Source organism: Actinia tenebrosa, unplaced genomic scaffold, assembly GCF_029948245.1.
Source record: "Actinia tenebrosa isolate PJP-AT-01 unplaced genomic scaffold, QUT_ActTen_1.0 PGA_scaffold17__23_contigs__length_9995812, whole genome shotgun sequence".
NCBI lineage: Eukaryota > Metazoa > Cnidaria > Anthozoa > Actiniaria > Actiniidae > Actinia > Actinia tenebrosa.
In genome coordinates this window covers 485364-508347 of record NW_028292577.1, presented here as the reverse complement: position 1 = coordinate 508347, position 22984 = coordinate 485364, and the positions used below count along the sequence as shown (strand labels likewise).

The window sequence follows — 22984 nt, the reverse complement described above, 5'->3', positions numbered from 1 at the left end:
TAAGATAAAGTAAGCTTCAAATGAGCCACGAGTAAGATAAACAAGCCACAAACAATCAGTTCTATTTATCTTTTCACTAACTTTATTTAAGAATCAATGTTTTTGCTACAAAGCTTACCAGTTGTTTCCACTTAATTTAAATAGTTTTACAACTTCTTAAATTACTCTAATATTATCCGTTATGCTTCTAATTATATTTAGTCGGGTCCTCTAATACAAGCTTTAAGAAAGTGGGGAATTTGTTATTTGAACGTTTCTTCCATATTATTTCAGTATTACTTGTATTCTTTGATTGTACGTTACGTCATCGCCGCCATGTTGGTGCCATTTAACAAGACTTCTAATTAACATCCCGCATTGTCAACGGCACCACAATGGCCGCCATGTTTTGTCTTTTGACTCTCTTGGGAATGCTTGCAACCCATCAATTAGTAAAAGCAGTATTAACTTACTTCCTTAAAGTATTGCAACCCTTTCTATTATATTCTATGCATTCCATTGCAGTCACACAACGTTTTCTTCTCAATAGGTCTCTTAACCTTGGGTGTAATGTTTTCCCATTTCAGACCACGTGTCATTCCCTAGAGCATCATTTCTTTGTTAAATGGTTGCACATGAGAAGACACAGAAACAAAGGATATTATTCTCAAGAGAGTGACACATGGTCTGAAATGGGAAAACATTACGTCCAAGATAAAAAAAAAGAAAGAGGTTTACTCCCATTTCTTTTACATGCGGTTTATAACCTAAATTACTCGATTTAAGAGCAATACATAACTTAACATAAATATTTTTTAAGTCTTAAATATCATGTTACAGTAGGTCTTCAAAGACTGTTTTAGCCTTTGAAAAATTTCTTACTTATGACTACGTTGATCTAATGTTAAAATTGAAGGAGGTATAACAGTAGGAATTTCTAGACTTAATGGCATAACATCTGGATAGAGTTTGTTAGGTATCTCCCTTGATTTGTGGATTTTCTCCATTTTCTCTGGAATCTCTCACTCAAAAAACCCATTTCACCATTTTCCATACATTGGTTCACTGGTCAAACACAAAGCATTCAGTCGAGGTTGCAAGGTTCAAAGTTGAATAATCCTTTGAAAGTACCTTGGCGCCTCGCTTGAGCGTTTTGTGTTTGACCAGTGAACCAATGTATGGAAAAATGGTGAATATGCTAAATTCCAATTCCATCTTTGAGTCAACCATGCCTCAAACCAAAAGATGTTTGAGGGTTCCACAATTTAAATATGCTCATTTTTTGTTTTGTTTTTGAGAATAATATTATCCCTGTTAAGATAACTGGCTCATACTTGCTTCAAAATCCCATAAAATTTATCAGCATTTTGTTACTAACGTTGTTATATGTATGTGCCTTCTCATTTTGAGAAGAAAAAAACAATTTGAAAATAGGCTGCCACAGGCAACCCAGTAATAAATCTAAATTTACCCTGACTTTTTAGCTGTTAAACAACAAAGAATATTGAGGGGAATGAAGACTGCTATTATTTGAAATACGTAAGTAATGTTTCACTCTATATTTTATGACATTAATATAATTACATTTATACAAACTATAGTAGTTACAGCAAAACCCTAAGTTTATACTGTACATGACCATCTTTTGAAGTGTTCACATAAATAATTTGTACCGTAAATGGTATTTGATGCACAACATTTTCGTTCCAAATGAGTAGCCTCAATATTGTCTTATTTGGTCAAACGCTAGAGCAAAGACAATATCCAAATTTATGGTTTATGGCCTCTTTGTTTAATTCCTGATATGTATTGATTTGTAATGTCGTACACTAAATTTGACAAAACATTTCCTTATGTCAAAAGGAAAACCTTGTGTTTGAAGCAGACAGGGTTTAGTTGAGTAAATTTCTAAAGATGCTAAATAGATGACAAGACTCTAAATAAATCTTAGTTTGGAATTGAACATTTTCTTTGAACACGATGAAACAATAGACTTGGAGAATCAATAGATTCGATTTTACAACAAAATTTAAAGTCTACAGTCTACTTGCGTCAGACACCACAAAATTATTAAAACCATTTTTTAAATTTTTCCTCCAACATAACCGAAGATATATATATATTGGTGATTAACTTCTTTCAGTTGAGAAAATAAAATACTCAGAATATTGGAAGCTTGATAAAAAGGAAGCCAAAAAAATCAGGAAATTTCAAATTATGTGAATATTCTGCACAAAATGAACTACTTCAGCAATACAGCACAGAAAAAAAAAACAGATTCCCAAATTGGGAATTTGATGGGAATTTCCTTGAATTCCCAACAAATTCCCATCCAATTCCCAGAGAGAATGAAATTGGGAATGTGACACCATACTGATACCCAATGTTAGTTTGTTGTGAATTTTGTTTTTCTATTGGGTATTAGAAGGAAATTCCCAACAATTCCCAATATGGGAATCTGGTTTTTTTTCCTGTGCAGTGGTCATCTTGAATCACAAGGCATTATAGGGCTACCAGAGGGCAAATAAAGCTTTGTTACAGTAATGACATTGATTGATATTAAAAGCTCACCACAAGAGAAAACAACAAAGTAAGATGAATTAAGACAGCACATCAATCACATTTTATCCATAAAAAAAGATAAACACATGAAACGGTATATATTTTTTGTCATCTTAGTTTTGTTTTGCCCCCTTGCAAGATGACTGCCGTATTGTCAAAGAAAAGTAGTCCATTAAAGCTAGTTCTGAACAATAGAGAAATTGAAACTGGAGTATTAAGAATATCCAGTCGAGTTAATGTCAGACTTTAGATTCTTGATGTATGCTAGAACCATGTTCAACATAAGTCACTGCGATATAGGGTTCAAAAATCTACCAGTTTGAGAATATTGACAAAAACACATTTATGCATGGGCAGTCTTTTGCTTTTGTTTTGGCAAGAACTTTTGCAAACCCTTATACCATTCTTCATTTTTCTTCTGAAGACTTTTGACATATAAGGCTGAAATCCGCTTCTCAACCTTCTCTTTGTATGTAGTTGAAAGGAAAATAGAAAATTTGATAGCGTAAAGCTTGTCATATTGTTCCAAGAGAGAGAAAAGAAAGGCCATATCTCCCTTGACGTTCAAATCATTATCAACAAACTCAATCCCTGAATACAAATTAAATCTCTCGCTGTTCTTAACACTCCAAATAAAGGAGTAAGCAGAGGTCAAAAAGTAGACTCCCAATGGTATGGCAAAGATAAAAGTAAAAGCTCTATAATATGGAGCAATAAAGCGAGAGCAGAGAAAATACTGATACTTCATGGTGAATAACTGTTTCAGTCGACAGTCAAGGTTATCACTTAAAGCACCATAGAAGTATGAAATAAAAATTAAAATACCCAAACTATACAATACTTGGATAACCCCTCTAAATACATAAACCTTCATAAGTGTGTGAGCTCCCTCATGCCAGTTTTTGAAATTTTCTACTCTCTCATACAGTGTTTTTACCTTTATGGCTTCTGACATGTCAAATGGGAGGGTTGCTACATCCTGCTTTGCTTTGACTTGAGGTGTCTGACTTCCCGATGGTTCATCAGCTGGTTTGGGTGTTTTACCAGGATCGATGAAAGCCATCTCTATGTCTTCGACATTTGGTTCTTTAGGCGATGTTTCCTTTGTTGTAGTTGCTGGTGAACCTTTCCTTTTCTCGGAATTTGAGATCACTTCTATAATGTCTGAAAGAGTTCCCACAGACTTGTAACAGTCTGTCACCAAGGAAACAAAGTGATTCAGTGTTGCAGATGTCTTGGGGTACATGATCCAGAAATTATCAATGACAAGAAGAATCAATGCTTCAACAACAAGGATGAAAGGAAAATATGCAGGATACCACTTCAGGTTTTTTTGAAAGCACTCTGAATCCACATAGGCATACGATCGATAGTCACTCATCACAGTCATGACTGTTGTGGTGGTGTCGTTGTTGATAACATGATACTGCACTTGGTCGCATACATCACTTTTTAGCTTTAAGGCTGTTGGTGTACGAGGACTAATAGACCTGGTACAGTCAACAGCAGGTATACAAACCAAGTTGTCCTTTGCAGCTTGTATGGCAGTCGCCGTCAAGGCAATGGTCATTATTGCCCCAGTAAGATATCGACATAGTACATCCCACCAAGGGGTTAGTATCTTAAGAGCGGCATCGGGTTGGGGTGTCTGTCCTAAGACAATCATGGTTCTCTAATTCCTTCACAGCTCTTAAAAAGTATATTTTCCTAAAAAATTACAAAATAAATTTCAATTCATTTTTGTAAACTGAGCTTATTTTACAGGTAGGTGAAGGTTTTATTGCATACCAAGTTTGAAATATATGGAGATTACCCTTTTGATTGACGTCCACCAAAACTCAATCTTTCATTTGTGATTTAGATATCAGTTGGTCACGTGTGACTGGGAATCGCAGTAACATGTAAATAATGTCAGCAGAGAAGAAAACATAGCAGAAAGTCTGGGAAAATTCAATGTAGGAGTGACCTTTTGGTGATTGCATTCATGATTCCCCATCACATTTCAGGCTTCATATGGAACATGCAACAAAACCTTTACTACCATTCTTTGAAATAGCTCTATACACCTTACAACTGATCAAGATAAAAAATCATTTTTGAACATTGGTAACGTATGAACTGCCATGTTTCTTCCTAGATTTTTCAGAAACAACAAATTTAATGAACCTTACTTTTATGTTTTTTTAATGAATAAAATTTTTATCGTAATTAATTAAATACCGATGTAAATTTTTTAATCATAGTCGATAAAGTAATAAGGTAATATTTTTTGATCAACTGTCATCGAATACCCCGAATAGACCAATAGTTAACAAATAAAAAATTCATAAAAAACATCTGCTTTAGAAGGATTTACTTTTCTTGCTTCTAAACCAATACCAAAATACGATTTATCTTCTACATTTAATATCAATCATTACTTTAGAGCTCAAACTAACACAAATCAAAGGATTTTTCGCAATAATTCTTAGCTGTGAATGATGATTTTAAAGCTTATGTTGGGTCCGAGCTGAAATAGTAAGGCAAGAGCATCCTGAATTCAAAGGTAAAGGACGTCTTGATCGCTTTAAAAGAATCTAAATATTTCATCTTTTCTCGAACTAGGTCAAAACCATATTGGAATAGAAACTCCCTTTAAACGACAGACACTAACTGGAAATGTTTTTAGACGTTATAGTCCACAATCTAATGATATAGTTTGAACCTGACGGAGTACAAGCTTATGGCTGCCATGGAAAAAATAGCCAAAACATTTGCTAAATAACGAAAAAATAAAATACAATTGCAAACGGAGAACACTATCATTAACAGGCTACTCAACTATGTGTTATTTTTATGGAAATTGGTTCTAGGGTAGTTTTTTTAACGGGGTAAAAAAATGGCTTACCTTTCACATACACCTTTGCATTCATAACCACTAAGAGTAGTAGACGTGCCACAGGGAACCCAGTCGTATCTAAGGCTAGGCGTGGCGTCTAGGTTGATATTGACACCTCCCATAAAAGGGATGGGCCGTAAAAGGAAGCTTAAATCCTCTCTCATTTACTATAAATTTTCATTTGAAAATTTCTTTCAAGATTATCTTGATCACTGTAAGGCAAACAGGAAACAAGAAATACCTCTAATGCAAACGAGAAGTTTGATTTTTCTTAACGAAGTAAAGTACTCAAACTACAGAGTACTAAATATGAGAAATAAATGATATTTAGTCTCAGTTTATGTTCTGTATTTTTCGATTGACATTATGTCATCACCAGCCTCTCATGGTTGCGTTGCTGCCATTTAACAAAAGATTTCTCATTAGCATCCATTGTTACATTGTTACATCCATACTCCACTTCTTCCCATACTAGTCTCTTATATTTTTCTTATCTTATACCCCACCTTTCCCCATACTAGTCTCATATATTTTCCAATCTTAGCCTCCACTTTTTCCCATATTTCCCCCCCCCCCCCCCCCCCCCCCCCCTTTTTAGGGTGCACTGCAGTCCTTGAGTAGAGCTAAAGGATATTTTATGGAAGCTTGATCCACATTTTAAAATCTTCTTTATTACAGATTGATTGGATATACAGCTCAAATAATAACTGAAGAAAATCTTAATCCACATTGGACACTGTATATAAAACTACGAAAAAATAAAATGCTAATTATCATAAAATTTATAAAGCTTTTCCTACTGTAGCTAATAATATTGCTTTTTTAGACCATCTAAAGTATGGTATTAAATATTATTAAATGTTGTTTATGTGGTATACTCCACAAGCAAGGATATCTCTAATTCTTTGAATATTATATATATAACAGTTTTACATAAGATTTTAGCACCTTATAATCACATTTATCTATTGTTGGGCTACATTGTCTAATGAAATCATTTAGTGTAAGGTCACCATCATTGTCAACATTAGAGACATATGCTAACTAGTTAAACAATTAGTAAATGTTACTGTGATTTTCATAAGCATCAGTACTCTGTGTCTCCCAGTTGCACGCTGAAATTTTGTTTTTCGCTGCTTGCACTCCAAAACATGAAAGGTACCGACTGATTAAGTTTGATTGACAGCAGCGAAAAAACAAATTTCAGCTTGCAGCTTGCAGACACAGAATTTGCATGTTTACGAAAATCGCAGTAACCCAAGTAGCATGATTGGATATTTATCCATTCATCCATGCTTTACTTATGAGGTTAACATAAGTTATTTGATTAATAGACCTTTTTACCAAAACTGCAGCCATCTTGATTCTTGATTTCTATTGTTTTAATCACGACTGTAACTTGATGTTTTTCAACGAGAAGCCCATCTAAAAAGCGATAGCTGACTTCCAAGATATGCTTCACTTGTCACGCACAAAGGTTTCAGTACAAGGCTATGTGCTAAATTAAATGTATTCTTTTCTCCTGTAACGAATCACTGAACATTATGCATGAAGCCTCAAACTGAAACCTTTGTGTGTGGCAAATAAAGTTTATTTTGGGAGTGGGCTATTGGATTTGGTAGTAGTTGGAACAATATGCAAAACACCAAGACTTCAAATTATTTGAGAATGTCACCCTGCCACTCTATGCTTTATAAATTTTCTCTGTTTGCCCCATTGGTATCACATAATTCAAGATGGCTGCCGTATCAGTGAAAGGGTCTATTGAATAGTATTTACAGCTTAAATAAGATAGTATGAACAAATCACCATGGTCATCATCAACACAAGCATTATAGCCATGGTCATCATCATCACCATCTCCATTATTATCATCATCATCATGGTCATCATTATCACCATCTCCATCATTAATATCATGATCATTATTAGCAAAATCACCATGGTCGTCATCATCACCATCTCCATCATTAACATCATCATCATCAACAACTCAATCATCATGAATCAGAATCTTGAACTTTTTCATGCTTGTATTTTAGTTCCTGGCATAAAACGTTCAGGCATTAAGGCATTTTAAGATGTACATTTCTGATGGCATATAGAAGACTTACTCTCAATGCAAACTCTTTCTATGTACAAGAGTCAACTTTTTATCAATTTTCTTTCTCTTTTCCTTTGATAAAAAGGCAGCTAGCCTGTTGGAGTACAGCTGGTCATACTCATTCAAAAGAAAAAAGAGAAGAGACATGTCGCCTCTAATTCGTACAGATTCAGATGTATCAAGATTTGTTTTTACTTTAGCATCTCGGCTGTAATAAAACACCCAGCAAAGGGCATAAAAAGATGTGCCTAAACACATGACTACAGGAATAGCTATTATAAGAACAACAGCTCGATAAAATGGTGCAATAAACCTAGAGCATTGGAAAAACTCATAATCAGTGATAAAGACCTGTTGTAGCTGGCACTGAACAGTATTTCTCAGCATGCTATAGTATAAGAAATTAATTGTGAGTGCAAAACAACACATTATGCTTTGAGAGACTGCTCGCAGTTTGTATACTCGTAGTAAAGTGTAGGTAGATTTATATCTGCGTTTGAAGGCACCCACTTTTTCATACAAAGCTTTTATTTTTACAGCATTTGAGGGAGAAGGTGTGGTTTCTTCTCTCTGTGAGTCTTTTCGATCTTCATTTTCATGAACCTCTGACTTGAACTCTTTATCGGGTGTGTCCATTAATGGTTCTTTCTCAGGTTTAATGGCAACCTTACCTGATAGCAGGTCTTCTCCTTCATCTTCCTCATCTGCTTCAGATGCTATTTCTTTTAGCACATCCGAAAGTGTAGCCTCTGCATTGTAACACTCCATAACTAATGCTACAAAATGATTCAATGTAGAGGAAGTCTTTGGCATTTTGCTCCAGAAATTATCAATCAAAAGAAAGAAGACTGCCTGTGAGAAAATGATGAAAGGAAAGAATGCCGAAAACCAGGGTAATACTTTTCGATAACACATGGAATCAATGAAGTCATACTGACGTCTGTCACTCATTGTCGTCATTAGGATAGCCTGTGACGAGTTTAACATTGGTTTTCCTTTGCTGCAGATGTCTCCTAGGAGATTGTTATTTGGGAGTGTTTTATTCCACACTGCAAGAGGATCATTAAGAAACTCGGAACAATCCACAGCAGGGATGCATATGAGGTTGTCAAGAGCTGCTTGTAATGCAGTGGACGTCAGTGCAATGGTCATTATTGCAGCGGTAAGGTAGTGTGCTAACACATCCCACCATGGAGTCAGTATTTTGAGGCCTGTATCGGGCTCAGCTAATAATAGCCCAATAGGGATCATTTTCCTTTAGGTGTAGATAGAGGGTCCAAGTAATTTAGCGATCTCTGTAGGCCAAAAAAAAAAATCAAATCAAAATTACTACATTGTAACATAAAGAATATGACATGAAATTTTAGAATCTGGAATCCAGGCCTTGGAATCTGGAATCCAGTTTATAATGGAATCCAAAATCTACCCTTTTGGAATCCAGAATCCGCTACTTTGAAACTCAAATTTTACACTCAAATATCTCCACCAAGAACATCTGTCATCAGATGTATATTAACGATATAGAATCTGGAATCCGCAATACAAGAGTTTTGGAATCCGGAATCCAGACGCTTGGGATCCGTAATCCAGTCTCGGAATCTGGAAACCAGTGCTTGGAATCCGGAAAAACACCTTAAGTCCGGATTCCCTTACTTGGGGCGATTTCATACCACAATCTAGATCTGCTTTAGTAATCTTCATGTTTAAATTTGCTATCACTCACTTAGGTAAGCTCATAATTAAATAACATAATAATATATTACAAAAATGTCAATGTAAATCAAGGGAGAACGCCGGACAACGCCAGACTGGGTCTTGTTTACGCGTAAGACACAGTTTGGCGAGCTCCCTTGTGTAAATTTAGGGAGTATCAGTAAGCTTATAATATACAGAAAATAAAAATCATTAGACAGACGATGTGTTTTTTTTCTTTAAGGTAAATCTTTAAATCTCTCTAATTCTACAACGTCTACCTAAAAGTTAAGGTTATAATTTTGTAATAAAAAGGTGTAACAGTCTAGTTTTTAGTTCAATAAACCTAGTACCTGATCAGACAAAGTAATATAAAACGTAAGTGTGTAAAAAATATCCAATTAAGCTTTACCACCTTCTTTGAAGTTATTTTGGAAGAAAGAAAGTCTGGTTTGTGAATGCAAAAAAGAGGGATAATAATAAATGCAGGCCAGTAACAAGTCAGATTTAGTTTCCTTCTTCGCCCTTATTGAAAATGCTTCTTCGGCGAGTGTGAAGGTTTGTAAAAATTCCAAAAAGGTTTGAATAAACACGCTTTTTACAGGGTAAAATATCAAAATTTAGCGCCAGTTGGATTAAAGGATTATTCATGTATCCTAAGGCACAGTTTTATTTAAGAAATGAGGCATAAAATAACAGTTTTTTGGATGTTTTTTTCGACCATACTTACCCTTCCCTTCGCCCTTCCAGAAACAGAAACATCTGTTCTAGTTGATCGATATTTCCATCCCAGCTTGCAACACAGCAGACAAGACACAGGTAACCCAATAATCATAAAATACCATAATCTTCGAATCTTTGAGTGGAGTATTCTTTCTTTGGTTTTAATGAGGATGTGATCAGAAAAAAAAATAAAATTCGTAAGTAGTTCATTGCACACTCTTAGATTTCACGAATGACGGTTAGTGCATTATCCTACAATAACACATGGATATTTTTGATAAAACGACAAAGAATCACATCGATTTGTCATTAATATTTTGTCCTTTCAGTGCTCTCAAAAACTCCGGCATGAAGTCGAAAAAAATCCCTTTAGCAATCTATTTAATTTTGTTAGAAAAATCAACTTTTCCTAAAAAGAAAGTATAACCTAGATTTTGAGGAGTTTTTTTCGAATAAGCCCATAATAAGTATTGAGGGTTTTCGATGCACCAAACTGGTTTCAAAATTAGCAAAACATCAAAATACCACCACAGACGTCATCACAGACACAACACCACTGAATAAAGCACAGAATGAGAGATTGGGCTGCCTGTGTTTTTGAGCCCGCGCACATCGTGGGCTTAAATCGAACTTTTAAAAGTAGTCAGCCATGAGTACGAGTGCATCCACTTCGATTAGGTGTAATGATTTCGAAAATACTGATCAACTGATCAAGTACTATGATGACTGGGCAAAAGAATATGATAAGGTATGAAAACTACTTTTTCCCGACGAGCTCGGTGTTGTATGTGAGTGGAGTTGTCTGTTGGTTCTCTCCTGTGCTTCAGGGTTTTCCCGGTTCTCCGGCTTTCCTACCTCCGCAAAAATCAACTTCTAAATTCCAATTGGAAACCAGTGGAAGAAGAGCCACTCTGTGGAATCCACTGTTAATCTCATTATTATTATTATTTTTCAGACATCTATCTGAACGCTGATATTGTACATGGTTGACCGTCGAGTTAGAGGTCGAAATTCGTAAACAACAATTTTACAAAGAAAACGTAAATTAATATTTTTTTAAATTGGTAAATCTTGAACTATCAGTTGGGGTGCAACCACATGTCTCAAAATCCCTTGAAAAATTAATAATGAAACAGCCCCCATGTTAGTAAAAACAGAGAAGCTATGGCGGCTATGATGTAACAATAATAATAATAATGATAATAATAATAATTTTTTAAAAATAAATAATAAACATGTTAGTAAAAACAGAGAAGCTATGGCGGCTATGACGTAACAATAATAATAATAATGATAATAATAATGATTTTTTTTTTTTAAAATAAATAATAAACTTTATTGACAATATTAATTCTTCGAGATACAATCAGTAATAATAATAATACTTCTACATTAATTTCTCACTAAGAAATAATAATAATAATAATAACAATAATAATACATTTTCTTAAAGTGCCTATCCAGAAGCTGTTCTAGGCACTGAACATGAAGGATAACGAAGAAGGGCGTGGAGGAGGTGGGCCAGAGGGGCTACGGCACCCACCTCCCAACTTTTTCCCTTTTTCCCAAATAGTATCTTATACTTTGTAATCTTAGCTCCTCCCCTTCCCCTAAGTTTCCAGGCTTTGTTGTCACTCAGTTCTGCCCCCCCCCCCCCCCCCCCCCTCCACACACCTTTTTCAATACTGGTCTCATATATTTTCCAGTCTTAGCCCCCTCCCCACTTTTTAGGGTGCTTTTCAGCCCCTGAACAATAATAAATACAATAAAAAGAAAATAAATAGGCGTTTTGGATAATAACAATGAAAATTAGTAAGAAAAAAATGGATTGGAACAAGTGAAGTATGCCACCCACCTCCCTGATGCCACACACTTCTGCTAACTTAGTCTCATATTGCATCGGGATCAAGGCGCATAAGGCCACATAGCACACAGACAGTTCCTAGAAAGTCTTCTAACCAAGATATTTTACACAATGTCAGGATACACAAACTGTACGTGGCTACATCTGCCCTAAAGTTGGTGCAAAGAAGCTTGTAGAGTTCCTGGAGCAGCTCAAGTTTGGGACAGACTGTAGAATACTTGATGTTGGGTCTGGCACTGGATTGGTAGGTGAAGAGCTCAAAAAGTTGAACTACACTAATCTTGATGCTCTGGAGCCATCAGAGAAGAGCAATGATGTAGCCAGAGCCAAAGGCCTTTACAAGAAGTTTTTTGTTGAGTTAATACTGCCCGGAAAACAACTAGGCATTTTACCTAACTCTTATGATGCAGTCATAAGCATAGGAGTATTCACAAAAGGGAATGTGAAAGCAGAAGGAGCGATGGATGAAATGGTACGAGTGGTCAAGCCTGGTGGACTGATTTGCTTCTCAATAAGAGAAGATGTCATTTTGGACAAGGAATATGGATATGAAGAGAAGATGGCACAACTGATAGAAGGGAAAGTATGGACACTCTTGTCCAAGTCTCTTGAAATGTATCATCTGACAGGTGACCTCTTCAAGTGTCATATGTTTGTTTATCAAGTTTTATGAAACTTTCTTTTAAATTTAATTCATAATGGAATTCTGCACCTTTGTACTTAAATTGAACTCTCAAACCAATCCTAACTATAATTCATACTGGTTAGAGCAGTGCTCTGGGGTCATAAATAGACTGTAACATGGATTGTGTGGGGGCTTCCAGAGCCATCTTCTCATTGCCTTCAGTCCAACAACCCCAATAAGAGGGCTTTCATTTATTAGCACATTTGTTTTCACACTAGGTAATGATGAGTTAATTTTCTTTAGTGTGTACACACAGTAATAGTGATGGCAGTTCTTTCTAGTTTTTTTCCTTTTCTAAATTTGTTTACTGTTAAAGTTATGGTGTGAAATATATTATATCATTGATTACATATAAAATAGTACAGGTTAATGTAGCTGGTTGGTCTGATTCTTAACCTTAAAAGAGCACTTGTAGTCTCCCCTTCCCCTCCCCTCCCCTTCCCAAGTCTTTGTTCCTTAGCCTTTTGCCCTCCTCAACCAACTAATAAATCATACAGAGTGACCAAGAAAACTAAGGAGACTGCCACAGTCTAACACTCATGGGTGGATTAAGGGTCAGGGAGTCGGTGTGGGCCATGGTCCCTCCTTTTAGTCTGGTATTCTCTTTCTTTTTAGTCTAAAATATCCCCAGCTCACAGGAAATAGCATTACTGGAAGCCACATTTGAAAAAACTTTCTTGACAGCATGTCCGTAGACCCAATAGTCAACAGCATTCTTCCAATGCCAATATTTTCCAGTTCCCCTTTCTCAGATTCCTGGATCTGCCACTTGCACTAGCAGCAGCAACAGCAGCAGTAGTAGCAATGATAACAATAATAATAATAATAATAATAATAATAATTTCCCTTTTATAATTGATAATGATAATAATAAAACAAATAAATAAAAATTTGATTGATAAATGAATGGAATTGATTCACTTTTTAATGGAGATTCCCTGTTGATTGTGGTGTAACACAGGAAACCCAAGCATGAATATAATCACTTTGAATGGCAAACATACATTATTGTACATTATGTGTTTAAACCACTCTTAACCCTAGAGTCCTATCCATGCCGCACCTGCTTGATGAAATGCCAGGTCTCTGGGAAACCCTAGGATTTCAAAAGCTGTGACTGGATACAAAATTTTATACTTTCGAGCAATTTTTTCACTTTTAAGCAACTTTTTTTGTTGACTTTTACAAGAATTCAAACCAATTATTAGACCCAATAAGAACAAAAAAATTTTTTACTGCAATGATTCAAATTCAGGTGGCGGACGAAGCAACGTTCCGAATGCTCCAGTGATTCTCAACAAAGCTGAAGCCATTAACATATTCTAAATTTATGTTAACAATTCTAAGTTATGAAATCATCAAATTGATAAGAAACGTTTAAAAATATTTGAGCAACTTTTAGATTTCGGAGCAACTCTGATTTTTTGAGCAATTTTTTGGGAAATCATGAACAACTTTTTGGAGCAATTTGTGGACAAGCCCTACCCCTAAGTACTATTAGGGAAGCGAGCGTTGCGTGATGACACTAATAGCGGCTGCGTGGACTAGTTAAAAAATTTAAATTTTCAGAAGATGGTAGATGCAAATAACGAGTGGGCCAAAGCTATTGCTTCTACTGCTGAGACAAATTCCGTCTTTCGTGCCGAAAAGAAAGACATTCAAGAATGGTTTGATTCCAGAGCTCAAGGCTACGATGAGGTACGGCAAAATACCATTAAATATTGTTCTCATTGTCGTCTGCCAGACAATACAAAATTACAGTAGATTTAAAAAGGTATAGCCATGTAGTATTAGTTTGATTTATGCCTGACGATATTTTCACTCCTAAGTATATTAATATGGCGTCATATTTCATAGAAAATTAAAAAAACAAGCGTGCATTTGGTCGGTTTGATCGCTAAATAGTCAATTTCCCCGAGGATAGCCCCCCTTTTGATAGATGCATAAAGCCCATGGAATCGATAAAAAGTGATTGGAAATTAAATCGATCAATCACATACTCCGACGAAGGACTAACGTCCGAAACGTCAGTTTCACAAAGCTTTAATCATGGTGATTCAATTTATCCACAAGTTCCTGCTCATTTATAGTTAATCGATTTATACTATTTAGAAAAGTCGTTTCCTTTCACAAAGTAATGAATAATTTACTAAAGCTATTTTTGTTTTGATACCTTCCTTCCTTCCTCTTTTCCTTCCTACTTCCCTCTCTTTCTCCTTTTTTATTCGATTATTTCTTTGTAATTCATTTTCATTAAATTTTAGAGAGTCAAATTCCTTGGTTACCTTTCTCCTAAAAATGGTGCAAAGAAGCTCATAGAGTTCCTTGAGCAGCTCAAGTTTGGGACAGACTGTAGGATACTTGATGTTGGGTCTGGCACTGGATTGGTAGGTGAAGAGCTCAAAAGGTTGAACTACACTAATCTTGATGCTCTGGAGCCATCAGAGAAGAGCAATGATGTAGCCAGAGCCAAAGGGCTTTATAATAATATATTTGTTGAGATTCTTGGCTCAGATAAACAGCTTTCCATTCAATCCAATACCTATGATGCAGTCGTAAGCATAGGAGTATTTTCAAAAGGGATTGTGAAAGCAGAAGGAGCGATGGATGAAATGGTGCGAGTGGTCAAGCCTGGTGGATTGATTTGCTTCTCAATACGAGAAGATGTAATGTTCGACAAGGAATATGGCCATGAGGCTAAGATGGCAGAACTGAGTGACAACAAAGCCTGGAAACTCCTATCTAAAACCAAGGAGCCCTATATACCTGGTTACAAAGAATGTTATATGTTTGTATACCAAGTCTTGTGAGAACAACAAGAAATACAACATTCAACTAGATACACCTCTTTTTTAGCATCTTAATTTGAATTGTAATTATAGACACCCCCTTCCCCCTCCCCAAAGTGCCACTACGCAGGCTAATAATTATAGATGTCTGTCTTACTTTTGAACCTGCACCAAATAGCTTTAAGCTACCAGCAGATAAACAATGCAAGTGTAATAATTCAAATCAATCAAAGTCAAACATTCCCTCTGAAACAAGCCTTGGGCTTCCTGTGGTGTAGCTGGGTACTTTGTAAATCAAGTCTTGTAAGAAGAGATGATTTCATTCAATAAGACAAGGATATTTGGTGTCATCAAGGTAAGACACACATACACTCAGATATATTGACAATTTTCAAATAATCTGGAAAAACAAAATTTCTGGGGTGAAGATAGCCATGCCACGTACCCCTGACTTTTTTTTAGTTTATCTGACTATACAAGAGCTCTAAATAAACACCCATGAATCTTAAAGTCACAATTGGAAGTTATTTTGAAGATAGCCATGCCACGTGCCTCTGAGTTTTTTTTAGTTTATCTGACTATACAAGAGCTCTAAATGAACACCCGTGAACCTTACAATTGTAAGGTATTTTGAGGTTTGCATGTAAGACTACAGCAATATAAATACACCAGTCTTGCATTCGATGCATAATGCTGTTCTTTAAGAATAATTACTGATCTTATCAAAATCCATTGTTTTCAGTCTGCATTATCCCAACGAATGCATAGAGGAAAATCAGACATATTTAGTACATTCATTATTGGCTTTGTTTCTATGATGAACAAGCTAGAAAGAAAACAATTGGATTTTGATAAGAACAATAACTAGATAATCACTTCGGCACGCAGCATTCGTAGGTATAATGCATTATACCTACGAATGCTGCGTGCCTCAGTAATTATCTATTAACAACCGACTCATGCACTTGCACAGGTCAGCCTCATTTATACATCCTTAAATTGGCTGAGAAATATTTGACGAAGAAGTAGAATTTATAAATTTATTGTTTTGATTATTAATTGTGCAACACCCGCAGGCGGCAAAGCAATTCAGGCTACATGCAATATTGGTAATCAAAGTCTTTTTCAACAAGGTGACCATAGAAACGAAAAGTAAACAGTGCACATGATTGAGGTGAGAGGGGTAGAAAGTGAACAACATGTATTCTGTAATCTTTTTTTTTTTTGTCAATTTTTTTATAGAAATCTAATATCAATTTTCAAATACTGGGTTAGCTGTGGTTTCATCCTGCCAAAGTTTCTTTCATGAGAGTCGTAATAATGATAATGTGGATATTGGAAAATGGTGTGGCAACTGTTGTGCAGAGCTAAACATGCAATTCCCGGGTACTCTCCTAGAAAAATGTACTCAATTTATCTTCTAATAAATGCTGTCATCTCGTTTTGCGTCTTTTAGCAGACTTTTTCACTTTGCCAAATCCTTTACCATACCAACCAGGACATGAAGTTTTCGCATCTCCCTCATGGTCATTGCTATTATTGCTTTCAATTTTAAGATTACCTTCTTCGTTCGCGTTTTGGGACTCTTTTGATAGGGGTGTATGTAGAGGGTCCATATTTAAGGGGTCCATGAGCGGTGTGAGGGATTTGGTGCTATGAGTATTGAGTTCTTGTGGCTGTAATGGAGTTGCAAGTGTGAAGAGAGGATCACAGCTCCTAAGAAAAAATGAATAAAGGTCAATATTGTGAATAACTTGCCAACATTAACCACGCCATCAAATTTACCTATTAAAAAAACACAAACAACAAAGCACAAATTATAGGCGTTAGTACAAAATAAAGACTGGTGGGAAATTGAAAGTAATGGAATAACCAAAATATTATAGGAGATTTCTGGACTACCTTAAAAAAGTAGGGGGGAGGGGGACTGAGCCATACCAAAATTTTAAGTGGGGGACCTCTATGCCTTACCCAGGCTGCTGTCTTTGAAAATAATTTCCCCAGGGGGTGTACTCGGGTGGGTAACATGATGGGGGGTCTGATGGAGCTTCATATTGCAACCCCAAAAAAATACTCAAACCTGAAATTTTACACCCCAAAAAAATACATGGCATCCAAATTTCTGACCCAAAAAAATACAAGACTTAAATACTTTAAAACTGATTTATTGAATTCAACAGGCTCTTCTAATGCATGATTTTGCATATAAAACGAAAAACAATTTAATGGATTGCATGTCCATTAATGTCTGTTCATCTTCCCTACTGCTTTACATTTACAGACAGGTCCTCATTATGACGATCCAAAAAAATACGGGTTTCATTTGGAGACCTAAAAAAATACGTGGCTGGTCTCTTGACCCAAAAAAATACCGGGAATGAAAATTGTCAACCCAAAAAAAATACATCGGACCTCCCCGTCATGTTACCCACCAGAGTATACCCCCAATTCACATTAAATCATTGATACAAGTCTCATAATGTATACCTTTTGTATTCTGGAATTTCTAATCCAAGTTTGTTCATTACCATACGCATTACATCATCACATCGAGCTTCAAATGTCAACCATTGAAAAAATGAGGATAAATTGAGTTGGAAGAAAATAAGACAAGAATATGTGCTGATGAATAAGCTTCTACTATAGTGGCTACTACTATAAGAAATGATTGTAATAGAAGAAAAAAATTTAGGATAGGTTCACTATAAATATGAGCAAATTAAGATAATGGGAAGTGGTTGATCCAACACCGATAGCAAAAGGCAATGTGCATCAAAGCTCACAAATCACTCTGGCAAACTTAATACTGCAACACTGAGCAGAGAAATCAAAGGAGCTATCAGAAATAAGTTACGCTGTTATTTTCATCTTTTGAAAATTGTCAGGTGAATGTTTAGGGAAGCCGAAACAGAGTAAGTACTCACATTCCCATCATGCTTTGAGCTAAAGCTTTGTGCTTGTGATCATTGGCTAATTGAGAGTTCATTAAATTGCAAATGCTGGGCTTCCTGTGGTGTTACTCAAGAACTTACAGCCTGATGACATAGTGCAGGCTTCACCTCTATGACAGTGGTCACTAAAAGACAGGGGTGACTAGCAAGGAAAGGAAGCAATACTCAGGGGAATGACATGTTTTAATTTAAAATCCTGAAAAATGTACCATACCATTTATTTTTAGTGTTGCACATTCATCTTTGGGTGTCCACTGTAAAGAATGGAAAAGAAAATCAAAAAGTAAGGATTGGTCATCACCCTCTAGAGTAAAATTCAATGGGTCAAGTAAATCTATAAAGTAAAGTTTTAAAGAAAAGCTTTAGCTGTTGTATCACAGCTTGGGCCAATCACAACAATGCTAGGCTCCAAACTAGGTAAAAGTCCAAAGATAGAATGTGTAGTTACAGAAATAAATTATCCATACTCCCCATCCCCAGAGGAATTTGTAATTTCCTAGGGATAGGGGATCAGATCTTGAACAAAATTAGAGAGTTCGTATGGGAGAAAGTTGGAATTCAGTGGTATCAAGAGGTAATGCTTATTTTGTTATAGGGACATCTCATTTAGCAACAGAGAGCTTGCCAGCTCCCAGCATGTTTATATCACAGTACAGAGACATGCATGCACCTTTATATTTCTTAAATGAAGAATAATATTCATATAATTTTTATAATCATAAGTTACTGACATACTTGAAGATTCACAATGAACAGTTTGGGTCTCTTGTGCTTTACTCTGTTCATGCCCCATAATGCATGATATCTTTTTAATACCTATTAATAGAAGTCAATATTTATTAATAAATTACAGTGTAATGCATTGGGATACCTGTGTCAAGACATGTTTTGGTCAATCAAGACATGAGGAAAGTGAACATGTTAGTTGTGCTTATCTTAACACTTCTCTCATGTTCGCCCAATACCTGCGTACTTCATAACTGCACACCTTAGGTGCACACGTTTTCTCATTTCTTCATCTCATAAACAAAATAAAAAACTTGCTGATTGGCCAAGATATACACGTGTCATGCCTCTCCTAACACTTGGCCAATTCCTGCATGCTTTTTGTCATGATTAACAGGGATTAATATAATGGCCTTTAAAGGGACAATGTGTGGCCAGAATTGGAACTTGTAAACTCAAATCAAACCTTGTTGGTCATTTTGGCCAGTAACGTTAAGCCAGAAATTAGGTATGACCAACAGTTACTAATTGGCCACTGTTCATGACCAGCGATTAACCAACCATTATCTTAAACTCTGGATTAACATTACTCTACCTTCAGACTAGAACCAAGACAAAGAATACAATCGCTCTTTTTAGCTGCATCCAGAGCTTCCTGCCAGTTGAGAGGATGCTCAAGGGAACCCTTTTCACCAAAATGAACAATGGTGTCTCGTAGTGGAGAGTCACATTCATAACAATTCCTGCCCGTCTGGTGTCGTCTTAAGGATGTTCTCTCAGTTACATCGAATAATCTGTAGTACAACCTTTCGTCTTCACATTCTGTGCAGACCTGGAGGGATATGGGATTAAAAATATTTAAAAAAAATAGCAGTCATAATAAATATCTTGCACATTCTTATTTTACTTTTCCATTTCAGATTTTCCCATTATTTATTACACCATGGTGAACTCATACTTCATTTCTGGCTCAAATGTTACTGGTCAAAGCGGCTGGCAAGGCAAAGATTTGACTGAACAAACCCTTCTGGCCGGACACTGTCTGATGTCGGCTGTTATTTTAAGACCTGGGAATAATAGTTCGACTTTATAGGAAAAGGAATAATTTTCCTCAATGTTTATAGGAATGAAAAATAATTTAACCCCCACCCCCACCAGGGTCACATTAGTACTTTTATCTCAAATGGGATCCCTGTGTTAGATCAAATACAAACCTCCGAAAACATATTCCCATGTACTTCAGACAAGGCATCTTTTGGTAAACCACTTCTTATGTGGAGGCCGTCACAGTTCTGTGAGACTATGTGTTTTACCTAGAAGATAATGAATAGATTTAGAGTTAGGGAATCTAGGGTGGAGTAGTAGTACTACACTTGCCTATCACCTCTAGGGTAGCCTGCATAGCGGCACTTTGGGAGAGGGGGCAAGGAAAGGGATGGTATTAGGGAGGAGGGAAGAATAGTGTCTCTGATTTGATTCCTGGTCTCCGCACCACAAAATGTGAGTTGAGTTTGTTGTATCTCCCCTTTGGTTTTTCTCCTTCTGCTAAAAGTATCACAATAAATTCTAATTTCATCTGCATGTAAGCTAGACATGTCCTGAATTGGATCAGCCCACCCAGAGATTGTTTGTTTGGTGCACTGCATTTACAGTGGATTCAGGTAGAGCAATTAACAGCACTTCTTGTTGCAATCATTGTGCAAGTTTGATATGCATGTTGCTAGAATGCCAGACATTAGAAACACATTCTCATGTTCCCAGATGTCTAGAAACATCCTGCATTCTGCATGACAATCGGCAAATTACTGCAGTTTTCAACATTTGACATTTCAATGGCTTGTCATACATTGGTTTTTACTGCCGCCAGTCAAGAATATGAAATTTAACGATTGATTATCGTGCAGCTCATAATTATTATAAGTTCTCAGAATATCAAAAACCACAGTAAACTGTTATAACCATTGTATCAAATGGCACCATTAAAGTGTCAACCAGTACTGTATATAGCATGAAATTTTTCTATACTCATGGTTTATTGGGATGCAATACTTACAAATCCTTCATTGTGGAGTTTCGTTAAACTCATGTGTGCCACAGTTGGTTCAGCATCGCACAAATTATATGAACTGTTGAAAAAAGTATACACAAGAAAAACATTTTAAAATATTTTGCAATAAATCCTTATTAAGCCTGATTTTCACTAGCGACACAAGCATTTATAAGCAGATAAACACAAATGCAAGCATAAGACTACATACAAACATTGAGAAACGCAAGCATAAGCACAATGATCAAACTTGCTTGCATTTCTCAGTGTTTGTATGGAGTCTTATGCTTGCATTTGTGTTTATCTGCTTTTAATAATGCTTGTGTCGCTAGTGAAAACCAGTAGAAAGAGAAAAAAATTAAAGTTTTAACACTTTTGTGGATCATTATTGTGTGATAGATTATGAAATTGAATACTGGTACTTTTGAAATTTATAACTTGTAAAAAGGAAAGATATATTAAAAATATCTTCTATATTCTAGAAAATATGTATGTATGATTAGTATGATAGTGATTAGTAGTGATGACTAGTGATTATAATTGTAAAAATATGTATAGATATAATTTTTATTATTGTTAGAAAGGATGTAGATAATATGTAGCAAATATTGATAAAATATTTTCAATAACGAATATGTTCTGCTTTTGATTAGAAAAAGAATATAGTAAAAGATTCTGGCTATGCAGAGATTATTATTTATTTATGACAACCTTTGTTAAATTACGATTTAAGATAAGCTTACCAAATACTACATGCACACAAACATTTTAATCAACATACCCTAACTTTTCTCCTTTAGAAAGCCTAGTCCATATTCCATTTGGTCCTCTTGAGGAAAAAATTGTTGATATGAGACAAGAAAAACAAGGATGCAAAGTTTTAAACAACATCCAAGAAATCTTGAAGAATAGTTTAGTTAATATGAGATCGTTTTCGTTAACGCTCGTACTCTATAAAATTCAAGTCTAAGGTTAGAGAAAATAAAGGATTTTTTTTTTTTTTTTTAAATTACCTGTAATCTGGAATACGAGCTGCCTGTAGGATAGAGAAAAATAAAGAAATTATTTCTAAAAGAGAAAAAGATAAAGATAAAAATTTGAAAACAAACTTACGGTGCTTATTCCCGCGCCAGTGTACACAACCAACGCTTTCGCTTGACGAATTGCTTCAACGAGGCAACTTATTTTCTCTTCCAGTAGCTCTTCTGGGTCTAATATCTAAAAACCAAACCCCCTTAGTTAGAAAATTCACTCTTTAAGGATAGGGAATAGTAATTGTGAGTTTAAATCCACTAAGCATTGACCTCTTCGGCTTTCCTCTTTGCGTTTGCTTGCTTCCGTGCTCGGTCTTCAACTTCAGCTACAAGTCCTTCAAGTTCCTTTAAAATGCTTCTGTCCTTGTCTGAACGGTCAGAGGGATCTTTCTTAAGAATGCGCTTCACGAGTCGACAATTGTCCTTGTTTTCTACGTTGGCTAAAAACTGTTCTCGCCAAGCTACTTTCTTCCTCTCTCGCAAACTTTCCGTCGCCATCTTGGAATTTTGATAAACAGAACCGGTGCGCAGGGGTTGGTGGATGGAAATACGTGGCCATTTTGATACGCACTTCCGGTCTGTGTGCCATCAAGCGGTACGACTTTACCAGTCGCTTTTGTCATTCATTTGAAAAATATCTCCAAATAAAAAGGGGGAGGGGTATAGAATTTTGAGTTTGAAAAACAAAATGACAAATTTTTGTTGGCGGAAAATCCTATTTCCCGCATGCTTTGTATCTGTACACAGTAACATGATGCATTGTGGTCTATGTTGGGTACCAGGATTGGGTACTCAAGCTGAAGCAAAGCCTATTGAGAACATTTGCAATCTAGTACTTCTTCACAAGCGGACGGGATTTATATCTTTTGACCAACCGACATAGTTGAACGTGATGCAAAAACTTCGCCGTTTATCACCAAGAGAGTACCCAAGCTAGACCAGAATGCACC

General features: G+C 35.9%; 5 protein-coding genes across 6 annotated transcripts; 2 read left to right on the top strand and 3 right to left on the bottom strand.

Annotated features, from left to right (window-relative positions):
* Positions 1-59: 59 nt before the first annotated feature.
* Positions 60-5478, bottom strand: LOC148910154 (volume-regulated anion channel subunit LRRC8E-like). The gene is made up of 2 exons (XM_089031764.1): positions 5429-5478; positions 60-4248 (listed from the first exon to the last, which is right to left on the bottom strand). Exon 2 carries the CDS (start codon positions 4205-4207, stop codon positions 2885-2887), a length of 1323 nt encoding a protein of 440 aa, XP_088887890.1. The 5' UTR covers positions 4208-4248; positions 5429-5478; the 3' UTR covers positions 60-2884.
* Positions 5479-6070: 592 nt separating this feature from the next.
* Positions 6071-10083, bottom strand: LOC116292684 (volume-regulated anion channel subunit LRRC8E). Its single transcript, XM_031700039.2, has 2 exons — positions 9946-10083; positions 6071-8818 (listed from the first exon to the last, which is right to left on the bottom strand). The coding sequence occupies exon 2, from the start codon at positions 8772-8774 to the stop codon at positions 7536-7538; it is 1239 nt and encodes a 412-aa protein (XP_031555899.2). The 5' UTR covers positions 8775-8818; positions 9946-10083; the 3' UTR covers positions 6071-7535.
* A 490-nt stretch (positions 10084-10573) lies between these two features.
* On the top strand, positions 10574-13394 carry LOC116292677 (methyltransferase-like protein 27). 2 transcript variants are annotated; one of them, XR_004196696.2, is made up of 3 exons: positions 10574-10686; positions 10894-10978; positions 11921-12056. XR_004196696.2 is itself a non-coding variant. In XM_031700032.2 (2 exons), exons 1-2 carry the CDS (start codon positions 10588-10590, stop codon positions 12473-12475), a joined length of 654 nt encoding a protein of 217 aa, XP_031555892.1. In that variant the 5' UTR covers positions 10582-10587; the 3' UTR covers positions 12476-13394. The 2 variants fall into 2 exon arrangements, 1 of the variants encoding a protein (XP_031555892.1); XM_031700032.2 differs by lacking the exon at positions 10894-10978 and having other exon boundaries at positions 10582-10686; positions 11921-13394.
* Positions 13395-13887: 493 nt separating this feature from the next.
* Positions 13888-16718, top strand: LOC116292676 (methyltransferase-like protein 27). The gene is made up of 2 exons (XM_031700031.2): positions 13888-14185; positions 14752-16718. Exons 1-2 carry the CDS (start codon positions 14060-14062, stop codon positions 15295-15297), a joined length of 672 nt encoding a protein of 223 aa, XP_031555891.1. The 5' UTR covers positions 13888-14059; the 3' UTR covers positions 15298-16718.
* Positions 16303-22564, bottom strand: LOC116292678 (NAD-dependent protein deacetylase sirtuin-7). Its single transcript, XM_031700033.2, has 11 exons — positions 22305-22564; positions 22114-22218; positions 22014-22036; positions 21782-21829; positions 21007-21079; positions 20168-20266; positions 19549-19785; positions 18963-19043; positions 18442-18481; positions 17764-17830; positions 16303-16992 (listed from the first exon to the last, which is right to left on the bottom strand). Exons 1-11 carry the CDS (start codon positions 22530-22532, stop codon positions 16710-16712), a joined length of 1284 nt encoding a protein of 427 aa, XP_031555893.1. The 5' UTR covers positions 22533-22564; the 3' UTR covers positions 16303-16709.
* Positions 22565-22984: the final 420 nt, after the last annotated feature.